Source organism: Maylandia zebra, linkage group LG11 (genome assembly GCF_041146795.1).
Source record: "Maylandia zebra isolate NMK-2024a linkage group LG11, Mzebra_GT3a, whole genome shotgun sequence".
In the NCBI taxonomy this organism is placed as follows: domain Eukaryota; kingdom Metazoa; phylum Chordata; class Actinopteri; order Cichliformes; family Cichlidae; genus Maylandia; species Maylandia zebra.
Window position 1 is genome coordinate 9974749 of NC_135177.1, and position 25322 is coordinate 10000070.

Consider the following 25322-nt stretch of genomic DNA (forward strand, 5'->3'; position numbering starts at 1 on the left):
GGAAAAGCTGATCTAATGTAGGTGACTCACATCAAAGTGGCTCTGTCAGGAAACTCACTGTACGCCTTGATCGCTAAGCTGGGGAAGACCAAATTCTTCTCAGTCAAGAGATCAGAAGTACAGATTGTTTGATCCAGTCAGCCATTCAGTCCCCTTCCATCTCAGGGAAGGCACCCTTGGAGGATTTTAAAACTAAAAGCATACAATATAGTTGATTTACCAGAAAACAATGTTTTTTGGGGGGGGGTTTCTCCAAAATTTAACACTGCTATGAAATCACAAGACTAAAATCGTCTGTCTGTTCATTGCATATTTATAATGAAACAATACATCTTTACACACTGAATTTAGTCAGATCATTTGTTATCAATGTTCACAACTTAAACAAGCTTAAAAAGGACCAGTCAGGCACATATACAACAAAGATCATACACTTATAGTAAAAACGCGATACAACAAAAATATAAAACAAATATCACTTCATTAACTTGCAGCATTTGGAATCCAGTATTTCTAAGAAGTAATAAACATAAGCCTTTACATGTTCAGAAAGTAAAAATTACTTTTTTTTAAATAGAAAACAATTGCACTCCTTTGTACATTCATACAAGTAACAACTACAAAATAATAACGATGAGCTTTGCTTGTCAGCAGTCCAGAACAAACACACCAACAAATGAGAAAAAATATTTCATTATGAAACCAAATCCTTCCTCTCAAACAGCGAGAAAGCAACAATAACAACATCTGCCGGACCATTTTCTATAAAATAGTATTAATATTTACATCTTAAATAACATTTTTTTTTAATTTTTCACAGACTCCAGTCATGAAGTTCTAAAAAATCTTTTTTTTTTCAAAAACCTTTTATTTTACATCCGTATTCAGTACACAGATGTGTGAACACCTCTTTTTTTTGTCAGATTCTTCCTTGCGGACGGTTACCGTGGACTGAGGATGAAGTTATTAGTGCCTCGTTTAGGTCAGAAAAAAATCAGAGAAGGAAAGACAAATTTATTTTTCCATCTTTCCTTCCATGTTAAAGTTAGGAAAACCCATTTTTAGGCAGTATATGCATAGCTTTGATATTATAAAGCCCTCTCACTATTACAAAAAAAATGCACCTCCCTGCTCATTGTGTATCTTTTTAGTGTTCCCTTTTTTGTCAGTGAAATAGTGTTTATTTATGCTTTAGGTTGTATCTATTTCTATTTGTACCTGTGTACTGCTTATTCATTTAATGGCTTATGGGCTTTAAAACACGATCCATCCTGAAGCATACTGACAAACATCTTCTGAAACATCTTTTGTGCCGAGGTGGTTCCAATGATGCGGCTGATCTTCTTCAGGCCTTTGAGCAGATAACGTGGTGCCTGTTGGTTGCGCAGGACCCTGAGACTGTGAGACAGAGCATTTGGTAGGTCCAGGTTGTGGTTTGCTTTTTTCCAGAGGTGAAGAAGCTGCAGAATGTACTGCCTGGGGAGGCAAGAAGAGACCACGGCCTGGACATCCGCCTCCTTAACTTTCACTCCCGGCAAGCTGTTCGTTACCTTCATGAGGTCGTCGAGCGTCAGGTTTTTTAGACTGCTGCAGCGGGAGACCTTCCTCTCACAGTGGTTCACACCTTCAAATAAAGTATGTTTACATTAGTACACCAATGCAAAAATTAAAATAGCAAACAGATATGTTAAACAGGGCAAAATAGCATGTGAGCACAACACTCAGACGCTGCTCATATGTGTGGTCAGTTTGTGCGCTTGATTTAAATATTCTCCTCCCTGTATTTTGCACCTTGAGAAAGAAACTCACAGCAACATATGTGCAACTAGGTCAGTCTCTAAAATCTCTGAGTCTTTTTTCCTTTTTTTTTTCTAAACAAAAACCCAGTTTGTGCTGGTGCAGCATTCTTGTAAATCTTATTTTATACCTTGTATGAAGCCATACAGCTTGTCCTGGTCTTTGTTCTGCTCTCTCCACAGTCGCAGAAGGTGGAGAACCTGCTGCTGGGGAGAGCAGGTCTTCTTCAGCCTCTCCAGGCTCTTGCGATCCACCCTCTTCCCAGGAAGACTGTCCAACAGTCGTTCCAGGGGCACCGAGGAAAGTTGCAGCGAGGCTAGCGACTGGAAAACCGCCTCTTCACAAAGAGTCACATCTGGAAAGAGAAGCAAAGTGGGCTTGAAAACACACACATGCACAAAAGTTCTGGATAGTGATGCTTGATATCCATTTGCTTAAACCAGAAGGAATTAACATATGTAACATATGTAACATATGTAACATTTGTAACAACCTGTTACAAATGAGTAAATGTTCACAAGTAATAAAACAACTTTAGTAAATTCCAAACCATTGGCTGTATGTATTCCAGTATGACAAGCGGGCTGGTAGAGTGACACCTGCCCAAACATGGCCCAGCTTTTAGTACAATGCTTGACATCTTAGTGCGATCAGCTATGTTAAACATATTTATGTCTTTTAGATCTTTTATTTTTCACCCCTTGTTTAAATCGGTATCTGTAGATAATGCCAAACTAACCTTAGAGGTTCCCACCTAAGTCCCAATTGCACATTTGTGGAGCGATTCCACGACAGTTTGTGGTGGCACGTTACCGCATGTTTGCACACTTTAAATAGACATCGCTGTGTAACTGACATTACACACTATGTTTACTGACGTAACAGTTTCACTATGTTTTGCTTATTCATCCGTGTCACTGCAACTCTTCAACCATAAAATCAACAGTAAAGACTCCATAGTCTCCACCTTAATAACGTCAATCTGGGAATCTGGGATAACAACATAAAGTAACTTTAATTTCTTTTTTTTTGTTCCTAATTGAAGGCAGTTTAAAATTAGATATAACGGATTTTAACATTTCAATACTTCGTCAGTTTACTTCTGCATATTTTTTGTGTTTGCATGTGTTTTGCCTATGTTTAGAGTGTTGCCTTGTAATTTGACCACGAGAGAACCACAGCTGTCTTTTCTTTCTGTTACTCATTGGGATCACTCCTACTAGCCGAGCCAAACTGTAGCCGAGCCTGTTGCTCTACATTTTTTAAGGCAGCCAAGCGAACATTCTTCTTCCTGCTTTCGCTGAGGACACTCCCAACCGGACACACTTCATATAATGTGCAATTTCACATCCTTTTTATTAAAGATGATGTGAAATTACACCAAATTTCATGTTTCATGTTGATCATTTCAGTAATTTATGAGTGATGTAATTGCGGCTCGCACCACAACTAACAGTGACTTCCTGGTGGCTTAATACCGACTTTGGGAATCCCAACTGCTTTCAATTTTACATTTTTTGCTCAGAAACACTGCTAAGCTGTTCCAGGATTTGAAGCAGGCACTCTGCGGTGGTGTAGTTACCAGGAAGGCAATTTGTGAATGAATGTTTGAGGAGAGCATCACCCTCCCAGAGGGACCACAGCTTTGTGTGTTTTCGTCTAAGTGTGGCATATGAGTGCGCCAGGGTCTGTACATCTGCATGTGTGTGTTCTCCAGTGTCTGTGGTTTCTCACGGTCTGGGAATTTAGTGTCATACTTGCGGCTTCTCATCTCAAATTATCTTTCAGCATCTGTCACAGTCAAAGTCTGAGTAACAAAGAGCAACCAGCGTGCCTTGCGTCTCCTTTGACTCAGTTTCCTCTGTTATTGTGTTTGGGGATGTGACAGTTAAAGGGGGTAATTGATCCATCATGGGTCTTTTTGACAACAATGCCATAAACATCCAGCGTTCAACCCTTTGGTTTTCACTGCTGTGTTGGTTTTAAGGCACGCAAGAATTTGCAAAAGATTGGAATCTGGACAGCGAACCTGACCGAGGAAATCCCCTGCCTTTAGGAGTGAAAATGACCACATGTTTGAAATAATTCACTTCAAGTTGATTTTTAAGTTGTTGACAGCTGAGGTTAACTCAACAACACTGGTGCATGTGTGTGTGCGTGCGCGCGCGTTTATGTGTGTGTGTTGGATAAACACTGCGCTAATGATCAACCCAAATTCCAGGATTAGTCCTAAAACGTTCCATATGATCTTTTTCTGCAGCGCCATGCCCAACATGACAGCGCGTATGTTCTCACCAGTCTGGCACAAAGTGTGATGATGAGAGCACTCCAGCGTTGCCTTCTTGTCCGGAGTGCCACACTGGCTGTCTGCAGTGGACGTGCCCCATCTCAGTGTCTTGAGGCCCAATTCTGAGCAGTTCGTGTGAGGCTGGCACGGCTTGGTGGAGGAGCCACCCGGGGAGAAATGACCATCAGGGCAAAGTTCACACACTGTGTCACTCACTGGCGTACCTGGAAGAGATTTACAGAGATAAGTTTTGCAAATGAAAACTGATAGAAGTGACGCTTCTGAGCATGTGAGAAAGCACCTAACCACAGATTTTTTTTCTCATCTAGAGCTTTAACTGAAACTCAGCCATTTTCACCATTTAGTGCAAAAAGAAGCAGATGTGATTCTAAGAACCGCAGAGACATGTGAAAGCTCATCATACTGAGAGCGTGTTTCAGAGAATGACTCATATCAGTCGTAGTCACTACACCGCCCTCATTCTGTATCTTACATGCTCTTACTATGATGTCATGTGACTTAGCTGCAATGTGATTTGTCAGCTGATTTTTTTGCAGCCAAAGCCACTTCTAATAGTAATACGTAGGCATGTTTTGAGAACTTTATTTTACAGTTGATTTACTATAATATGCTGCAACTTTAAAACTATATTTAGATACGTGACCTTTTTTTTTATAATCTCATTTGACAGTTGCCACAATACCATTACAGGAAACCATCACAACTTCTGGTATATGACCATCAGCACGCATGACAGTCCATGAAGTGGAACTAGTAATCACATCCTCATTTTATTTTGATCTTGAAGTGAAAGTGCGTGGGACGACAAGCCATGCTTATTTCAGATTTAACCTTTGATTAGTTTCCCGCTACCATGGTACAATGCGTCCTTTCTTGAAAACATATCGTCAAATAGGAAACCATCGCCTTATATGCATAAAAAACAATCAAAAACGTTTCCTCTGCGAGTCATGACAAAGCATGTACTCTGTCAGATGACAACGTGACAGCCTATAACTGTAGTATGATGGTTATATTTTATTGCTGACTTTAATGTCAATTTCTCAGAATTTCCTCTGCGGAAAAAAATTTAAAGAATGCATGTCAGCACTTTGCTAAAAGAAATTGCTTTAGATCTGATTAATGGTGCACATATTATCGTTAATGTTTATGTAATACAAGGTTTACTAGTTATTGACTAAAGACTCTAGACATGTACAGATGAAACACATTGTATGAATCATTGATTTGTTGTTCATCAAAGTTTTATTATAATGACAGCTTATAATAGTGATAATATTAACTACTACTATTGTTAGTAGTTGTAGTTGTAGTTTTGTGTGCAACTTTCGATGCTGCTTGTTCAGTCTGCTCTAGAAAACTGGTTTCCAAGTTAATTACTGCTGATTTATTTAATCAAGGAAGTCGTCACCTGACTAAATAAATGTTGAACAAAAATAAATCTTGGGTATTTTGGAAATTTTGATGATCTAACACTTGTTTGCCTAACAATATAATGATCAAACAAACATGGAAGAGGCAAAAAAAAAAATTACTCACGAAAACTTGATTTGCACGCTGTTCCCCCCTCCCCCCGTACTGTCTACCATATCGATCGGATTCCAAAAACACAGATGAACCACATAGCAAATCCCATTCGGAGAATGACAAAGAATTCTAACCAGAAACAAACAATCAGGAGATCAAGGGGGAAAGGACGGAGTCATAAAAGGCTTGTGTTGTCAGAAGACTGACCCAGCATCCTGTGGTTTAACCACAGCTCGAGGCATTACATAATAAGTTTTTCAGCTTCAGTGGGGGGGGGAGATCCCCTAAATTGCTGTCTCATGTCTGCTGATTGTGGATTAAGGTCAGTGGAATTTATGGAAAAAAGTATTGCAGGGGTCACATGATAACCACAATCGATGGAAAATGTTGTTTCATCCTTGTGATTTCTGGACTCTGGTCCAAAGTTTAACATGAAGTCATGAGAAGGTTGGTGTTAGTTTATGCTGTGGTTCCAGTACAAATACCAGATTCAGTGCACTGGTATGCTTAAAATCAGACTTTCTCACCAACAGTTCCTACAGACACACTAAGGAAGGAATCTGAAAAAAATATCAGATTGGATATCCACTATGTTATTGGCGCATGGTTATTGTATCAGGTGTTGATGGACACAATACCTCTTAAGCATGAATGATAGTTGCATGGACTCACGCAGCTGCAGAACATTAAAAACTCACCAGCCACTTTATCAGGTCTTTGTCTAACTGCTTGTTAACAGAAATATCTGGTCAGCAAATAACATGGCAACTAGAGTTCAAACTAAACATCAGAAAGGGAAAGAAAGGTGATTTCAATGGCTTTAAACGGTTGGTGCCAGGCAGACTGGTCCAAGTATACAAAAAACTATCTCTAGGGTTTATAGAGAATGGTCAGAGGAGACTGAACAAATGGCTTTGAGCTTTTAGGAAGGCAAGAGGCATATCTGATGCTCTTCTGCATACCTCTTACGCAGCAGAAGACCACACCGGGTGCCACTCTTTTCACCTAAGAGCAGGAAGCAGAGGCTATCACGAATCCATGGATCCGTCCTGCTTTGTATCAGTGGCTCAGATTGTTGTTGGTGCTGTTATGTTGTGGGGATATTTTCTTGGCACAATCTGGCTCCCTTGGTAACAACTGATCATCATTTAAATACCGCAGTTTATTTTTGATGACCATGTCCAGGGTTAGTTGTAGTAAACTGCTACTATGCAGAAGTCCATTTGGAGCCTCATGCCAACCAATAGACCTGCACGGACCATCGCATATACAGTACATATACACAGAAACTACAGCGTAATTTTAAGTCTTTGTAAGGTCTGAGACATCACACTGACTAAGTTGAAACTGCCGGAGAAACTAGAAACTGTTGCATCACATTATTTCTAAGAGGAAGCACAGGAAGGGCGAAATAAGTTGATGACTCATCGCTCAAGTTTCCTCTTTATGCTTTACAATTTGCATTATCAGGTACAAAAGGAACAAATGAGAAAGTGCTTTCACTCTTTCAAAATGTCACATTATCATCTGTTGCTTACTTTTAAAACCGAAGACAACAATACTGTGCAAATAATAATTTATCTGAGGGTTGTAGACATAGAAGATTCATAACACTCTGATTTAGCTTCTCTGATTTACATAAAAACCTTTCAACACTACAGGATGTGATAAAAAAAAAAGTCACAGATAAAGCTACATGGCTAGCTTTGAAGGCCTGGAATCAAAGGAAATGAGTTATAGCTATTATAATGATATATACATTTGCTGTGGTTCATTTGGCGCACACTGAATGACACAAAGTAACCTGAATTTTCTGAGTGATGCCAGTAGACAGTTTGTTTTCACGGTTTGATGAACTCTGGAATGGACAGGCATTTCTATAACTAGTCTTGCTGACCATTCAAAGGACTTCATATCACTAACAACACAGACTAAAGTGGAAGAGACTGAGTCAGGTCAGACATGCTGTATATCAGTGTTAGAACACTGATATACAGCATGTATCTAATACAGAACGCCAAGTTCTGTATTAGATACATTTTGTGGAGAAAGGCTATAGTTACGTATTTCACACCTTCAGGACATACGTGACTGTTTTATTTGCACAGACACTTTATGATGTCAAGACTAACTTTTCAAGTTCTCCTGTTGACTCAGAAACAAGTTATCAAGTTATTTTGTTTTTTCTCAACATGGACAAATGCATTTATGCGCCAGTTACTCAGCTTAATCGTGCATATGTAGCAATAAAGTTGTTAAGATTGTTCTTAGCTACAACTTAACTGCCCGTTTCACACATCTAGCGCTCTAGTTCACAAGTACAACAAAGCATGCTTTGCATGTTTTAACAGCTACATCAAAAACCCTGATAGCCTCTCACTGCCAGGAAACACAGAGCAGGAGATGGTGAAAATACCTCTGTGAGGAAGAGACACAAACAGAGAAGTAGGACATTTCTAAGAAACACTTTAAAAAGGTTTTTTTCTGTGAAAAGGGAGATGCTCATCAGGAATGGGTTTGGTTCACATATTCGGAAGAAGAGGAAGAAAAACCTGGTGTCTGGTAATATAATTAAGAACATATCTGAATGTGAAAATGTAACTGACGCATCTCTCTGCTTTATCAAAGTTCCTGACAGGCCAGTCCAGTGTAACCCGCCCGGGAAATTGGTGAGATCAAAAGAAGATCAAAGAAAAGATACTTGTTACAGTGACACGCAGACTGAGTGTCCCTTTGAGCACACATACTGCACTTTTCTCATGTTTACTCACTAAGATAAACCACTACAACTGTCTAGTCTACATGCAGACTGAATTTACTCTTGCGCTATTACAGACACCTGATGTCAGCAAAGTCAAATTCCATTGTACACGGTGGGCTTCATGCAGCCCACTTAGATTTTAAATGGGCTGGACCATTGAAAGCCCTTTCCTATCAGTTTAACTATGCATTTGATATGTGAAATAATATAATAATATAAAATCTGATTATTTATTTTTAAAAAGTATAACGGAGTGTTTCCCCCTGATAAAGGAATCCTGCAGTAAATGAAAGAAACTGTTTATTTACATGTATTTCCTACTGCCTACACTGTAAGAAATAAAAAGGTTCTGGCAGCTTGTCGCCACAGAAAGTTTTTGTTCATTAAAAAAATGCCTATTTTATTTATTTATTTATTTATTTTACTGTGAAAAAATTCTATAGTAGATCATAAAAAAATGAATTGTTTCTGTCATTGAATTGTTTATCTGTTATTTCATTACTTTTGGTGCCTCTGGGGGAGCGCTTTATCGGCAGGAAAAGCTGTAAAATGTATTAAAAAATACAATTGAAATTAAAAATGTATCTCCTTTTTACACTTTCTAAAGATTTCCAGTGGGCTGGACTGCAGTCTTTGTTGGGGCAAATCTGGCCCGCGAGCCTTATATTTACACTCCTGCTTCTGGTAGCAATCTACTCATTTAAGTCCAATTTACACAAAGGTTTGACGTCACCCTGGAATCTCCTTTCTTTAGGAGGAAAAACACATTTGTTTTATTTGATATGATATGGAAATAGTCAGAAATGTTGTAAATGATTACCCTTAATCATAAATTATTGATTGCTTTTAATATACATAACATCTGCAGAGGCCCATTTTTCCACTTGAGTGGCCTTTTGTACAGCTGGAAACAGTTTCTCTCCCTAATCAAGCAGTGAATTTGGCTACTTGCAGGACCACAGAAATATCTTCACAGACCGCTGCCTTAACAGAAGTAGCCTGAGTTAACCACAAAAAAAGAAAGCAGGAGGCGTCAGTGCAGAATGCCTCCCAGGTCCTTGACTGGCAGCTTCAGGAAACGGTGGTTTGTGAAAGGAACGGTACTCTTGATTTTTTTGTAAAACAATAAATTTGCAAAATGTTGCACCGGAACAACAGCTGCTGAAAATGGGCCTCAGTAGCAATTTGATTAAAAATCATTATCTATTTATGATTTTATTAATTCTTAACTGCCTTTTGCAGAATTTCTGATCATCATTTTCAGTTAAAAAAAAAATCAAAGCATTTTGTGCTGCCCAAACCAGCTGTTTTCGTTTTTCAAACAATTCCTATAGAAACTGCTCAGTCTGAATAATATTCTTAATGTGGATGTTACTCTTACCTAAAGCTGCCACTCCATATCCAGGTGAACAGGCCTTGTGTGCGATACAGAACTCTATCACTAGGTGGAAACCTGGAGCACATTCGCACAGCTGATCATGAGTGCTGTTGCACTGCTGCTTCACTAGCTGTCTCTCCTTACACACCTAAACGGGAACACAGAGAGGTCACACATGTGAAGCTGTAAAGCTGCACACGCACAGAAAATGTAGGTAAAAGTTTATTTGCATGTGTTGCTATAAACAACACAGCAGTTCACAGCAACGCAGGTCATAAAGAACATCATGCTTCCGCTCTGCAACTTGTCTCAAATATCATATTAGTCTGTTGGGAAGACGAAAACTGAAATTTAAAAGCATCACAAAGCAGACATGTTAACAATACAAGGATTATCATGAAAAAGCGGTGATTGCGTAATTTATCTGGAGTTGCGGAGGAGAAACATCAAAACTCTGGGGGAAGATCATTCTACCACAATGAGCAAACTGGGACTTTCATTTTTAGTAACAAAAACTGAAGTGGAAATACTGGCTTAAAAAAAAGACAAATGCAGCACCAAAACATAAATAAACAGTAAGGTCATGCATCTTGGGAAAAGACACCAGCAAAGCCACATAAAAGCACCACTGAAAAAAGCTGGAAGACAAAAAACTAAAGGTATGTGCATAATTCCTGACCATACTTTGATTTCAGCTCTGGGAAATTCTTTTAGGTATGAGACGATACATTGATCTTTTTTTACTACAAAATCCAGTAATTGTCACAAAAACCAGTCAGTTACGGTCTGAACACACAACAAAGGAACCATTATCGGCCTCATGAAACATGTAGCCCTAGTTTCTATTAAGAAGAAAAACTAGAACTGAATGTTAGGTTGATGGCCTCATACGTACCGAGGTGCAGTACTGGCATTTCTCCCCCCAGTGCCAGTTCTCGGCGAAATGCCTGTCAGGACAGGGCTGGCACTCTGTGGGCATGTCGGCAGTGCAGTGTCGTTTCACCGCTGTGCCAGGTGGGCACTGGTTACACGTGAGGAACGCGGATGTCGCGGGGTCACGGTGCTGGTACGTTGGTTGTTCAGCTTGCTGCTGAAAGGCCCAGGAGAGAGAAGCTGTCAAAAGCTGCAAGAGAAAGAAAGTAAGTCGCTTCAGGAACTGACTCAACAGCAGTGACAAAATCTCTAATGAAACCCATCTCGTGAACAGCTTCACTTTGGCAAAAGAATCAAATATTTTTATATTTTGGAGCACTCGCCAACCCAAAGATTCCAGTAAGAACGAGTTGACTGTAAGGTCAGAGCAGTAAAGCTCCTGGTGGACATAAGGTCCTGTTCTTTCTGCTGCTCTTCAGAGTGCAGTTCAGAGAATCAGAATAGACTAGTTTCCCTGAAATTGATAAATTGATTACTCTATAGGGACAAATTCTCAGGAATAACACAAGTGTATTTTAAACTTTTGGGGCAGTAACGTCCCTTTTTGTTTTGCCTCAACTCGTCATTATTTTCAGTAAATGCTTTTTGTTGATCTCAACTTTTAGGATTAATAAAGGGATCAAAATGATTTTATTGGCCTTCTGGCATCATTTCTCATCTGTTTGACTTTAATCCAAAGCTTTTTAAATGAATTCAGATGTTTCAGTCATGCCAAAATTTTCTACACATTGAAATAAAAGAAGTGCATGACACAGGATTACAGGCATTAGTTGTGCAGCCTTGTGTTCTCTGCCCTCACTAGCAGTTCCCTACCCATGCCGGCAGCCCCGTAAGCTCGGCTGCTTTGCAGCTGAAAAGCATCTGATGTGATTCAGAGGTGATCTATCGCACTTTAATACTGTCCCAGATTAAGATCCACACCACACCCACACTCTCCTCAGCCACCCAAAACCAGCCCATCGTTATGGATACTCTGTAAAGTGGGTGGTTTTCAGCGAGGCTCTGACAAGCCTGTGTAACTAATGACAAAAACAAGCCCATGTATCATCGCCTAGGCAAAAACTGAAACGCTTGGTTCATTTCTAAAATATGAGATATCAGTTGGTGAGCATGTTTAACATGGAGCCAATCTAGCTGGTCGAGGGCACATGCAGACCAGCTGTCACACATTAGGCTTCTTCCACTCAAAGGCCCTTAGCCATTGGTTCTTTGGACTTTCCCGTTGGCCCGGATACATCCTCACTGCTTGGACGACTAACCAACAATAGACCGTCTTGTATTGTCTGTGAGTGTGTGTTTGCATGTGGTTTCTTGCTTCATATCATGTGTGCATCTTCAAAAATAAATGAATTTGTATGACAAACAACTAAAAAAAAACTCCCATGCATGTGTGTGCAGGGGTGCGAGCATGCAGGAATGCGTGCGTGTGTGAGTGTATATGGGTGTGTGCGTGTTAGTCGATGTTCATGTCCAATTACCATCTTCCTCAGAGCTGGTTTGCGCGCTCTGTGGTCTCCTGGCTGCTGTTCATAAAGAGTACTGTTGGAGGTTACTGGGCTTTCCCCATTCACCACCAGAATACAAAACAGTCACCCACTCTGTTCTACAGATTACCCGCAGCACACCACTGATCTCCTTCCTGCGTGCATGCATTTGTACTTATCCCATTCACCTTAGAACTCGGAGCCACAAAAAACAGTCGACTTTGTGCAAATGAACATGCAACTAAAGAATGGCTGGAAAACCAGAATGTGTGTGTGTGTGTTACATGATGACTGCCTCTGTATCCTTTAATCAATATTGAAGAATAAAAAGAAAAAAGGTCTTTTCACCAGAAATCTACGCGTGTTTATGAGTGGGTGTGAGTTTGGGAGAAACAGTGTGCAGTACAGCTGCGACTTCCCTGTCCTGCCACATGTTACTGAACAAACTGCCCGTTCTACAAATGACTACAAATGACGTGTTTTTCCTAAGCGTCACTGCGTTTACGTCCACACTACTACTTTACGTGCACCCTGCATATACGTGTTTTGTTATTTGCGTCATCTTATTCTGTTTCCCTTTCCAATGGTCATCACCGAGGAAGACGGCAAAAAATAGATGAATGGGTTTCGCACACCATAATAGAAACCTAACATCAAACAGCCTGGAGAGCGCAGTGCTTTTCCCGGCAAAACCTATCGACCTCTTCCACCGAATGTTCAGTGGAAGGCTTTCATCAGCGACTTGCTGAGCAGTAGCATGACTTTGTTTGTAGTCTGGGTGGCCCCAGCAAGATTCAAACCCATAATCATAGTCTTACTCCTTAAATTAAGAAATGTGTATATATATTAAGCCCAGAGACCAAATCCAATTGATTTAGAAACAGGAGAGTGGAGTATGCTGAGTGACTAACAGAGGATCACCTGGATCATCCAGGTGTGGTTTACTGGCAGGACAGTCCAACCCTCGGTCAGAGCCCTTGATAAACGTTTGCCCCTTTTGTTTTAGAAATCCGTCAAATGGCACAATAGCTTGCCATGTGCATGCTTGTCCCTCCCTCTGTCTGTCTATATGTGCTTTCTGCGTCACAGTTAAAGTCATGTCCTGCTTTATTTTAGCAATCTGCTTCATTCTGTATCTTTTTTGTAGTTGCTGTCTTTGCCTTTATTTTACCACCTTTGTAACCGATTTCCACCTCCCTACTAGTTCCACCTGCGTTCTCTCATTTAGTGCTCTTTGCATGTACACTGTATAATCCTGTCTTTCCCCTCTGTATCCCTATCATGCCTTTCATCTTGTTTCAGTTTAGGTTTTGATGTCTAGTGCTTGTACCTAGTTTTGTTGGACTCTCATGCACCTTTTGTTGATTTTAATCTATCAAAGTTCATTTTTTTTATTGTCAGCCAATCTGTCCTTGTTGTCCTGCCTTTAGTACTTTTTGTGAAACAAGTTTGATTTGCCTAAATCTGTGACATGCGAGCACAAAGCAGTGACAGGAAATGTATAAAAGGTAATAAAAATGAATGAGTACAATGATGCTTTTTAGGTTGGGTCTGAGAAATGCCTCGGTTGTGCAGTGTTCGGTGCACATATGCTTTCGTCATCTTCAAAGTGAATGAACCAGAGGCCTGAGAAACAGATGTAGCAGACTTTAAAAAAACAAAAACAAAGTAAAACTCAAGGCCAGCCCTCATAAAGTATAACAAGTGTTTGACAACAAGTAGTGTTGTTCAACAGATGTTTGACTCCATATTGAAAGATTATTGCATATACAGATGTTATCTCTCAGATCATCTGACTGCATGTTTTTCAGAGAAGGTTCTAGACATTATTTAAGGCCCTTCCTGCTTTCTGGTCACTTTCTGATGGGCAGCACTAAATTATCCCAACCACCCAGCACGGTAGCTTTCTGCTACTGAAGAAGAGAAAATGTCAACTTTTTAAAAATTAACTCACTGGGATGGACGTCCTGTGGAGCATGTGACTCCATCTATCAAGAGCTACGAAAGATACTGAACTTTTCACCCGTCTGTCTCCTTAGAAGCTGCCATCTGACGACATCATGGACGACCACGGGAAATCTAAATTACACAGCAGCTAGGGGCCACTGACAGCCATAATTATAATGTTAGCATCATCAGAGGAGTGCTTAGCAAGGGACATATCCTATTTGGAGCTCAGCCAGCTCAGAGGAGAAAATCAAGGGTGAAGGTACGGAGATGGGGATAATTTTCTAGCATTCCTGTGCAAAAGCCCTTGAGCAAGGCAGAGCAGCTGCTACATGTAAATAATTGCAAGCGACGCTGGAAAACGGCTTGCTGGAAAAGGAGGCTCAAAAAGTTCCCACATTTCTGTGGATTAAACTAAAAAGTTTGAATAAAACAGTCTATATTTATACTGGATAAACCCGCTTCATCAGATATAGTTTGCTTATATAACCTGTGCCAGCGAATCCCGTTTGAACTGAGCTGAGCAAAAAGCTTCGTGTTTATGAGGAGAAGTTTCTACCAATGCTTTAACAGAGAACATGTGCTGCTTTAAGAGATGTTTTCTCTTTAATAAAGACAAAACAAACAGCGGGAGTGGGTTCCATGCTGTAGAAGGTGGTGACAGACATGGTTATATTGGATCAATAGCGTCTCAAAAGCGTCTCACTTGTGCTAGCTACCCACAACATTCAACACAAGTGATACCCAATCCAGTGAGCTATTTACTGGCTCTGAGATTAAGCGAGCAGAGGCACACACTTTTCGTTTTGTTTATCTGTCACTGATCTATCACTATGATGACATACTTTGACTGGAACTATGTGCAAATCTATTGCGCTGACATAAAGCAGTTTATTGGGGCCTTTTTTACGTCCCCTCTGACTGAATTTGTTTGTGAAGAGGTCAGGTCAAACAGGTCAGCTAGTACGAAAAGGCAAAATATCAGTGTCCTATCGCTAACCGAATGCATTTCATTTGTGTTGATGTGTTCCGAAAGGTTAAACTACAGGATAAAATGATTCAAATGTTTTTATAAAAAGAGCTTGGGAAATTTTAATGCAATTTAGTAATTCACAACTGCATTATGAAACAGAAACACAATACTTTGTGTTGCTCGTGGAAAGATAGAGTTTGGACTATGCTGAAATGCAGCGCAAAAAAACAGACTCCGTGCTCGGTTTGCTTGAGGTCAGCTTTAAATTCATGGCATGAGGAGAAGAGCTGTGGCACAAAGGGATCAAACCACGTTGCACCAGCTTATCCACCAGGCACATGGATTCAGTTAACTGCAGAGCGCAGGTGGTCTGAGGGGGGATTCCAGCCTGTGCGCGTGTGTGTGCGTGTGTGTGCGTGTGTGTGCGTGTGTGCGCGTGCATGTGTGCCTCCGTGGGTGTGTGCGCAGGTCAATGTCTTTTTTCACTTATGCGACACACGATGCCACACCACATCAAGCAGTCTCTGCTCGGTGCGCTCACACCATGTTCTCACGCTGGAGAAACTTCTAATCTCTAACTGGCTGCTAGAACATTTTACAGATTAACCTAAATTACTGAGTCGTTTATGCACGAGAGCTAATGTTTATTGTGGATTTTGTGTCAAGGCGCTCTAACCCAAAAAACGTGCTGCCGTGCAAAAATCTTTCTCAGTCTGAAGGTGCCTTTCTTTGTGATTTTTGCTGGGTTTTTCTCTTTATTGTAAAAATGTTAAACAGAAAATATTTGGGCCGTTGGATAAACACACAAACATGCAAACTGTCCAAGTGATGGAGCTGTTATTTGAGAAAGTGCTTTATAGTTCTTTAGTTAAAACTCTGCAATAACTGAGCTATTTAAGACCAAATCTGATCACTTTTCTGAATTGCTACACCAGCACAACATTTGGATACAAAGAGGAGATCCTGTAGTTTTATGCTGTGATCATATTGAGGGGCCGAAGCTTTACTTCTTCTGCTTCTGTGATCACGCGTCACTGTGATTATCTGGACTGTTTTACTAATTTAAACGTTTGTGGTTGTTTTTATTTCTCTGCTTGCTGAAACCAAACCAAATAAATCAAACTGTTCTCGTGTTGTTACACATCTAATGTCAGGTAATCTTTTACTACAGAAATTTGCATCATATCAGTCATGCTGTTTTTAGAATGATTCATACAGTAGTAAGAGATAAACAGCAGGCTCTCTTTCTCCTCTTTGTATCCATTAATTGCTCCATCCCACTCGCCCCTCCCTAGCCACCCCAGGCTCCCACACACAAACTTCTGCTATCAATACCTACTGTTGATGGAAACGGGAAGTTAGGTGTATGGAAGTAACCTTTAGAGGCAATTGTTGCTTTCTGAATAAACATTTGTGCTTGTTTGTTTAAAACATGTTGCTGTGATACCTTCCTACCCGACTCTGTCTTTTCCCGCCATTCCTCACCCTTTCTCCAGTGTTTGGCCAAGTGAGCTTTCTGTAGCTTCTTCAGCCTGCGTGTGAACCTGCGGCTAGTTTTGAGGAAGTTGCTGTTGCTAATGCCAACGGCCACAAGCAGAGCGTAACGTGGAGGCGGCGTAAAGATAAAGAGAACACAGATAGTAGATCATGGATAATAACAAAGGGGGAGAAAGCATGTCCATGCATGAGGATTAGAGGTAGGATTATCCAACCATGCTGGTTAACAGTCATGTTGACACACTGACAACAACAACTGACTGACTACCTGCTGCTCTGACAGTGGTGCGTTATTTTTGCCATTTCAAAGAAAATGACTGTTTACATATTGAAACATGTGCCTTCATAAAAGCAGGTTGACAGGATGAACTATTCCACTGGCATCATGCTGGGCAATGACCCAAACAGATTTTTCTGGAGCCAACACAAGCACATGTGTGAGGAGTATGCAGAGCAACAGGAACAGCACACAGGTGCTGGAGGTGTATTTAAGATCCAAAATTGCAGTTTCCATTTACCACAGAATTGTTTTTCAGACAGACTGCAACCAAGCCTGGCTGACAGGCAGACAAACAAGCATATCATGTGGTGGATTCAGAGGAGATGGAGATGTTGGCTGGATGTTGCCAGTCAAGACTGACTGAGTAAACAGTTGCCAGAAAGTTGCCCGTCTTACTCACCAAATGACTGATGTACTGGCCGACTAACTGAACGATGCATAAACAAAAGAGCAGAATATTTGCCTATTTTAGGACAGGCTACACTGAGTTAGAGGAACTAAACTGTACTGAGTATCACATTATATGGTCATATAAACTACTATTTCACAGCCGTGTTCGCTGAATTACGCACAAACAACACGCATCTTCCTGACTGACCGTGCTTGGCAAAAAAAAAAAATCTCTCTTTTTCCTGCACTCTCACACAAGGCCAAAAGGATATTAGATCAGTGTTTTGGAGCTACAGAGTTTTATCTGTTTCTGGACTGATACCCATCTTGAGCATACATGAACATATGCAAAACCAGAAAAGGCCCCGACACAGGACGGCATGCAAAACACACCAATGGAAACAACATAAAAAAAAAAGGAGCAAATTGGTGTAAAGTCAGACACACTGTACCATCTGCTGGGAATTCACCGTGCCACTCTGCTTTTGGAGGATAACATTTCATTCATTTTAATCATGCGGTATTAAAAGCAATGAAATACTACCCAGAGTCAACTTTAATTTATCTGAGAAAACTATAGATCGTGTTTGAAGATGTAGAGGCTGAACAGAGCAGTGAATAAAACGAGCTCCATTCATTACCAAAAGCAAACAAATCCCCAGCATAAACAACACCGGACAATTTACTTGAATAGCTCTTTAAAAAAAAAAAAATCCTAACATAGCTCTAAAACGTACTACTAATATATCTGACTTTCTGCTATTAGTATAAACTAGATACAACACACCATAAAATGATATGCAAACTCATGCAGCAGATACACAAACTAGATTGTCATCTGTGTCTGATATGGAGAATGGCAGCCGAGTCTGAAAAGCAACTATATGCTCACATATTAATGCATCTATTAAAGCCCGATATAGCAGCATCAAATACCAGGACCGAACAATATTTAGGGGTACGCTTCGATTGTGGCGCACAGCCTAAAGACTGGCCCCTCTCATTAATGGGGGATCATCAAAGTACCTGAACAGAGGCGTGCTGCACAGAGGGAACATGTGGTTGGCAAATATTTAGCTTTTCCTTATCTAGCCCTTAACGACAATACATGCAAGTCACTGTATTCAAATTATGCCAAAGATCTCCAGATTTATTCGCATTTCTGAAATCTATGTATCGCAAAATCCAACTAAGGATCAGTAATTTTATATATAAAAAAAAAAACACACACACACAAAAACGAAGGAAAAAGAAGAGATGAAAAAGTCATTCCTTCAGAATAAAGTGCTGCTCTACTGCTGAGCATATCCAAGGAGCGGAGCTGCAAACACTTTGGCTACTCACCACCATCAGTTTCATCGCCGGTTTGGATTTGGCTATCCGTGAGCTCATCTTCTCTGCGTAAAAGCGAACTGCGGTATGATGGAGTCTCCATCAAAGAGCCTTTACTATATACAGGAGAGAGCGAGAGGGAGAGCGAGAGAGAGACCATGCGCCCACCCACGTTTTCCAAGGCACTGCCTTCTTCCCTCCTCATTCTCCGATCCTAAAAATAAAGTGCAGCATCCATCGGAGCTGCGTCGCGATTAACCAAAACAGTGGATGGCGTAGGTGACATCAAAGAAAACAACTTCCAAACGTATCTTGCATGAGGTGGGTTCATCCATCAATTAAGCCAAGTTTGCTGGGTTTCTTAGGGATACAAATATTCCCCAAAAATATGCCACATGTTGTAAATTGAAAGGTCACCCTGCTGCAGCCAGGTTACACCTAGCTAGGCCCAGGACATAATTACATTCTGGAACAAAGGTGCAAAAGTATGTTTCCATATGCACGTTGTGCAGAAGTGTTTACATGTAAAAAAAAAAAAAAAGGTTAAGCACCTAATTTGACAAGCTAAAAAGCACCAAAAAACCCCACATAGCTTTAATCAGTGTGAATAAAGAAGACTCTTCCAGAATAAATGTTTTGACTCCTGGTTTGACATAATGTAAACATGATGATTGACGTGTGTTTATTTGGACCAGCCAAAATCATTTAGCTAGAGCGGTAGCGCTTATTTGAACATCCCACTGTGGAAAAGGACAATTAAACACCAAAAATATTGTTTTTCTCAGAAGGTTAACCATCACAGCTTGTGTAGAGTGAGCAGAAAAGCACAAAGAACTTCAGCTACCCGCTTTAAACTTCATTCTACATAGAAAGCAAAGAGGGAGCTCTTGCAAAAAGATTGTGAATGGATGATGTCACTGGATGACAAACTAGGGAATTAAAGATTTAAAAAAGAAAAGCAAATGAAGTCCTTAACCAGACAGAAGTGCACCCATAATTCAGACAAAATCCATGATGAGTTACGTGTAACTCACGCACATAGTAAACCCAAAAGGCCACACACCCACGCTGTGATCTCCGTGATGCTGAATCGATATCCATCTTCCACTGAAAGTCCCAAAACAGATCTGGTTTTCCATTTGTCATTTTGTATCCGCTTAGCATCCACCCCATGCAGAAGGATGACAAAATGTCCCAGCCCGCTGCCGTGACGTAGAAGCGCAAGGTTTCAACGTAAGCAGAGAAAATACACACGGCACACCCACTGACCGGCGTCCAAGGCATGTGAGCGAAATGTTAGTGGTGAGGTCACGGCTCACCACAATACGACCAACGCGACACACACAAACGCACACTCGCACATTCAAATGCATACTTTAAGAAAAGGATACAAAAATACACATGCTGTGCAACTCTTTCAGCACTGAGGTAAGGGTACACCACAACAATAGTGGAGCAGGAGCTGGACGTCCAACCTCTCGAGCACAAACACACAGGAACGCTTGAACGGCGAGCCTTTCTGACGTGCTAGTTGGCGCTGAGGTGTGCAGTGTATTCGCAGTGTAAACGTGGGTGTTAAGAGGTGAAGTGGAGCATGACCGCTCCACCGACACACATACACACACATCTAAGTCACACAAGTGCAATTCGCTGACTTGTCCTATGCCCATAAATTGCTGGCTGGTTTTGGCCTGTCAACGGTTGTACTACAGTTATTTTTAATAGCCTGTCAAAATGTACTCAAGGCTAGGTCTCACTATGTGTCTGTGTTTCTGCATGCATATATTGCATATGAATGTAGAAAGAGTGCAAATACTTTTTTAAAGGGGGGAAAAAATCAGTGTGTATGCGGATAACAAAGGACAATCTGTACAACACGCACAAAGTTTCAAGTAACTCTAAAGGTGATGCTTGATAAGCACAAACAAAGATGTGGTGATTACTTAACTTTATCATCTTTTTATCAAATCTCTGGCAGGTGATCCACTTCTCACAGCAGCAGTACCACTATTGTTTAGGACCATGGCAACTTCTCTTTAGCAAGTACTGTCTGGGTGCATGGCATACGATGCTGTGTGTGCCTGACCTGACTAACTCCATGGATGTCTGAGTGAGCTGCCCAGTGCTGTACCCATCTCAGACCAACTCATTTCCATAACAGATTTCATAAACGAATGAGTAAAAAAGGGAACTTGTAACTGTTATTGTGTCGGCAGTGTCACCTGAAGGCTGAAAGTTACAAAGAGCTCTTTTAATATGTGCAATGAAAACTTTTCACCTAATCATGCAAATAAAGGATAACTGCAGGTAACCAGAAACAGAAGACAATCAAAACCCTGGAATTAACTGTAGCAAAAACCCCACCTGCAAAAAGTGCACAACACGTTGTTATGGTAGCAACTGAAGGGTAAACTTGCAAAACACCTAAATGCTGATGTAGCAAAAGCTTTGATTTTAATTAGATTTTAATTTTGATTTTATATGTGTGCAGATTTGCACACTAATTGCATGCTCAACCATGCCATTAGAGGCCGAACCACTTTGTGATTAGAGTCCACAAAGTGTCTATATGCAAGACAAATGGATCCCTAATTTGACATGTCAGCTCACTGCTATTGGTGTATGTGTTTGTGTGTCTACGTCCTTGAATAAGAAACACATTTCAAAGCTGTTTTTAAAACCTAGCTACGGCTGAACAAGGGCAATATAAGTCCAAACCATTTTAATAGTCTGTGAAACTATGTATTCAGTCAACCGTGGTAAATTTAGTTCCACACTTCATCATATGGGGGCCCTGGTAAATTAGTTTCACCATGTTCCTCACAATACAACACTCACTCTCAGTTGTTCTGAGCATTTTTCGCTTTCCTCCTTAAATAGAATTTTCCGCTGCTGTGACGAAGTCTGCAAAGCTTCATCCATCCATTCTATTCCACTTATCCTTATCGGGGTAACGGGGGGGCTCTAGCGCATCCTAGCTACCGTGGGGTGAGAGGCGGGGTAAACTCTGGAGAGATTGCTAAAAGAAAGAGACAATCATTTGCACTAACTTTCACACCTACAGGCAACCTAAGTCAGGGGTGGGCAACTCCAGGCCTCGAGGGCCGGTGTCCTGCAGGTTTTAGATGTGTCCTTGATCCAACATAGCTAATTCAAATGGCTAAATTGCCTCCTCAACATGTCTTGTAAGTCATGTCCGAATTCATGAGCTGAATCCTCCTGAGGACCTGGCCTTTGTGGTCTACGTGGGCAGATTCAGAAGGTCGGGTTGGCCGGAAGTAAACGGCTGTGAAATTGGACAGTCTAGCTTTCAGATTTGCGTCACCGCTGTCTCGGTGGAGTTTAATAAACTCGGCCGTCTGCTCCTTGCTATCTAAAATATAACAGGACACTGGCGTAAATTCTCGACCATCTCACACTTCTATTTAATCAGTTTTCTGTTTGACGTTTATTCAGCTGTGTGAAAACCCCGGAGGAACCCTTAATTAATAAAGTTACATTTAATTTAATCTAATCTAATAACTTTAATCTCAGCCAAACCGATTTACTCACGAACAAATAAAACACTGAAAAAGCCAAACAATAACATTTTTAAATTATCAAAGTGACTTGTATATCATGTTTAACCCGAGTAGCGAAAGACCGCGGGGGTTTGAAGACGATGTGTCGGTCGGCTGAGATATTTAAGTATACACAGCTACATTCTCTCCTGAAAATATGTTAAAAGTTTTTTTGCGACCCAGAAAGAGAAATAAGAGTAATATTAAAACTAAGTATCTGTCGCCATTGTTGGAAACTGGAATTGGCTTTGGCCGTGCTGTGAATTCTGCGATATGGTTTTTCAATTTTGTTGTCCGGGTGGACAATCGGGAGAAATTCGGGAGAATGGTGGCTCCGGTATTCTCCCGGAAAAATCGAGAGGGTTGGCATGTATGGTTGTGGCAACATCACTAACCTTGTCAAACACCTCAGAGTAAATCATATCACAGAATATGACGAGCGTATGTTGAGGTGAACTGAAGAGGAGGACAGGGACAGGTGCTGCTAGGGCGAGACAGACGTCTCTCACAGAGTCCTTTAGTGCGGCAGGCAGGCAAGGTCTTCAAATAGCGCATAACTTCAGGTTTTTTTTATTTCTGTATGATGAACTCTGCATTATTAAGTGATAAGAACAAGTAATCTGATGTCCTGTAATCGTTATGACGCTATAATTTGAGATACAATAAATAAAATACGTTTTTGTACAAAGTATCGGTATCGGATCAGTATCGTCGATACCACCCTGAATATTACTTGGTATCGGATCGGAAAGAAAATCAGTGGTATCGCACATCACTATTATCTAAGTGACTTATATATTATGTTTAACCTGAGTAGCGAAAGACCGCGGTGATCTGAAAATGATGTGCCGGGAGTTGTGCCGTTCTCGGCGGCTCTAGTAACCCTCGAGCTCCCGGCTACGTATCGAGCTAGTGGGTAACAGACGTCTCCGAAAACGTCGGAGCACTTTTGCAAATATGTGATATCTTGATAAACCCAGCAGATATTTAAAGTTTACACAACTGCATTCTCACATGAAAATATGTTAAAAGTTCATTTTGTGACCCAGAAAGATTAATAAGAGTAATTTTAAAAATTAGTAACTCCAGAAACTGGAGTTTGGCTGGGCCATGCTATAAATTCTGGGATATGGTGGGCCACGAAGGACACACTGGCCCCATCCTGTAAATTTGGGGAAACGAAGGACGCATTTATCAGCTGCATTCGGAGGAGTCTACGAATTTGGACAGCCTTCGGCACGTCGCTGTGACGTAATCGGTCTACAAATGGGGCCTCAGGAGGATGCAGCCCATGAATTTGGACACCCCCGTAGTTCTGCAGAGGTCTGGTAATGAACTAATCATTTGATTCAGGTGTGTTGACCCAGGGTGATATCTAAAACCTGCAGGACACCAGCCCTCGAGGCCTGGAGTTGCCCACCCCTGCCCTAAGTGCATGTCGTTGGACTGTGGAAGGAAGCTTGAATATCCAGAGAGAACCCACACAGACACGGGGAGAACATGCAAACTCCACAGATGGTGGTTTCCAACAACCATGCCACCGTGCTGCCAAGTCTATAGAGTCAAATTATTGAATTGTATCACTGAATGTCCTTTTTGACCATTACACATAGTTAGTGAACAACATTCAAATATTTTTAGTGCAAATATTGATTGAATTATGAAAAGAAAATGTTTATTTTTTATAAAAACATCCTTCTTGGTGGTTAATAATAGTAACATGAACGCGTTATAATAATAAGTTTCATTAGTGAAGGTGTGATATGGTTTAGATAAGGTTTGCAGCATCTATTGAACGGTGGTGTTTAGTCATACTGGAGACATCTAAAACTATTAGTTTCACTTGGGTCATCTTAGCTCTGCTCTAAGTTAGTGGGCTAAGGTGATGTTAATGCAAAAGGTTTTCAGGAAAGCCTGGCCACATCACTTTAATCTCTGTTGTTGTACAGACACAAAAGAAGAAGCACGTTGCCCTGTTAAGGATCTTGACCTTCTCATATTCTACCCTCTGCCTTCATGCGGTCCACCTCAAAGTTCTTATTTCAGGACATTTTATACCTCTCACTGCCTGGGCCCCTCAGATGGAAATCACAGTGGACAAGACTTTATTTTACTAACTGATGCAAAAGCCTCAACAGGATACTGAAATCATCAATGTGGAGCAGAAATGCCTACAGAAAATGTGGGCAGCGCAGGGTTGTGAGTCAGGGCACATTATAAATAAGGTCGAGGGGGAGGGGGGAAGGGAGGGTGAGACTGATGTAGCTGGGCTTTCGATGGCTTACAAGCAACACACTGAGTGTCTGTAAAGCGAATGAAAGAAAGCAGTAGCAGAAAAAAACAGCGAGACAGGCATGAAAAAAAGGATGAGGGTTCCAGCAGACTTGTGCCCAGCGTTGGAAGCTTTGCCAGTTAAAGCAGTGAGTCACATGTGACCTTGGGAGAAGAAATAACACTAGAGGGATCCCTGGATTTCCACGGCAGCTGATGTGGTTACCTTGTTTTCTCTGGTGAGGTTTCTGAAAATGATTTAGGGGAAACTCTTTTCTTCTTCTTCTGAACTGCGTAGTGTCAAGATGTGATGCATGCAACGAGGCTTATTTTCGGGAGGTGGCTGCATGCCTTTCTGCCACTTTTAAAGCTCTACTAGGAATCGGTTTCATTCAATAATGGTGAAGAGCCGAATGCATGCAGGTTTTTCTAAACAAACATTACAACAGGTGAATTAGTGGACTAATTTTGGTTTTTATTTATTTCCTAATTTTACACAGTACTGTGGGTGATATTTATACCATAACACACATTAATGCACTCACTATTATTTCACGATAATGCTATAAATTGGTACATTTACATGGTCCAATATGGTATGTCTACAATTCACAAAGACATAGATGATATTTTTACCACCCTAAAATCATCCCTTGCTTATTACTAGCTAAGCATTACCAAATTAGCACTTCCACGTAGCTGGCAGTAGCTGACTAATATTAGCAGGAAGCAAAACAATGTAAGTTTCTGCATGCAAAAACCCCATCATGCCTCAACACTCGACACTCCCTAGAACCACAAGCACCACAACCTGCAAATTTAGGGTGCTTGGGGTTCATGTACAGCACCCATTGTAGCATTAAAAATAGTGAAGCTCGCCACTT

At 40.9% G+C, this 25322-nt stretch overlaps 1 protein-coding gene across 1 annotated transcript; it reads right to left on the reverse strand.

Moving 5' to 3' along the window:
• Nucleotides 1-293: 293 nt before the first annotated feature.
• Nucleotides 294-18754, reverse strand: LOC101479942 (tumor necrosis factor receptor superfamily member 11B). Its single transcript, XM_004565145.2, has 6 exons — nucleotides 18620-18754; nucleotides 10667-10894; nucleotides 9775-9919; nucleotides 4093-4308; nucleotides 1928-2152; nucleotides 294-1624 (listed from the first exon to the last, which is right to left on the reverse strand). Exons 1-6 carry the CDS (start codon nucleotides 18665-18667, stop codon nucleotides 1230-1232), a joined length of 1257 nt encoding a protein of 418 aa, XP_004565202.2. The 5' UTR covers nucleotides 18668-18754; the 3' UTR covers nucleotides 294-1229.
• Nucleotides 18755-25322: the final 6568 nt, after the last annotated feature.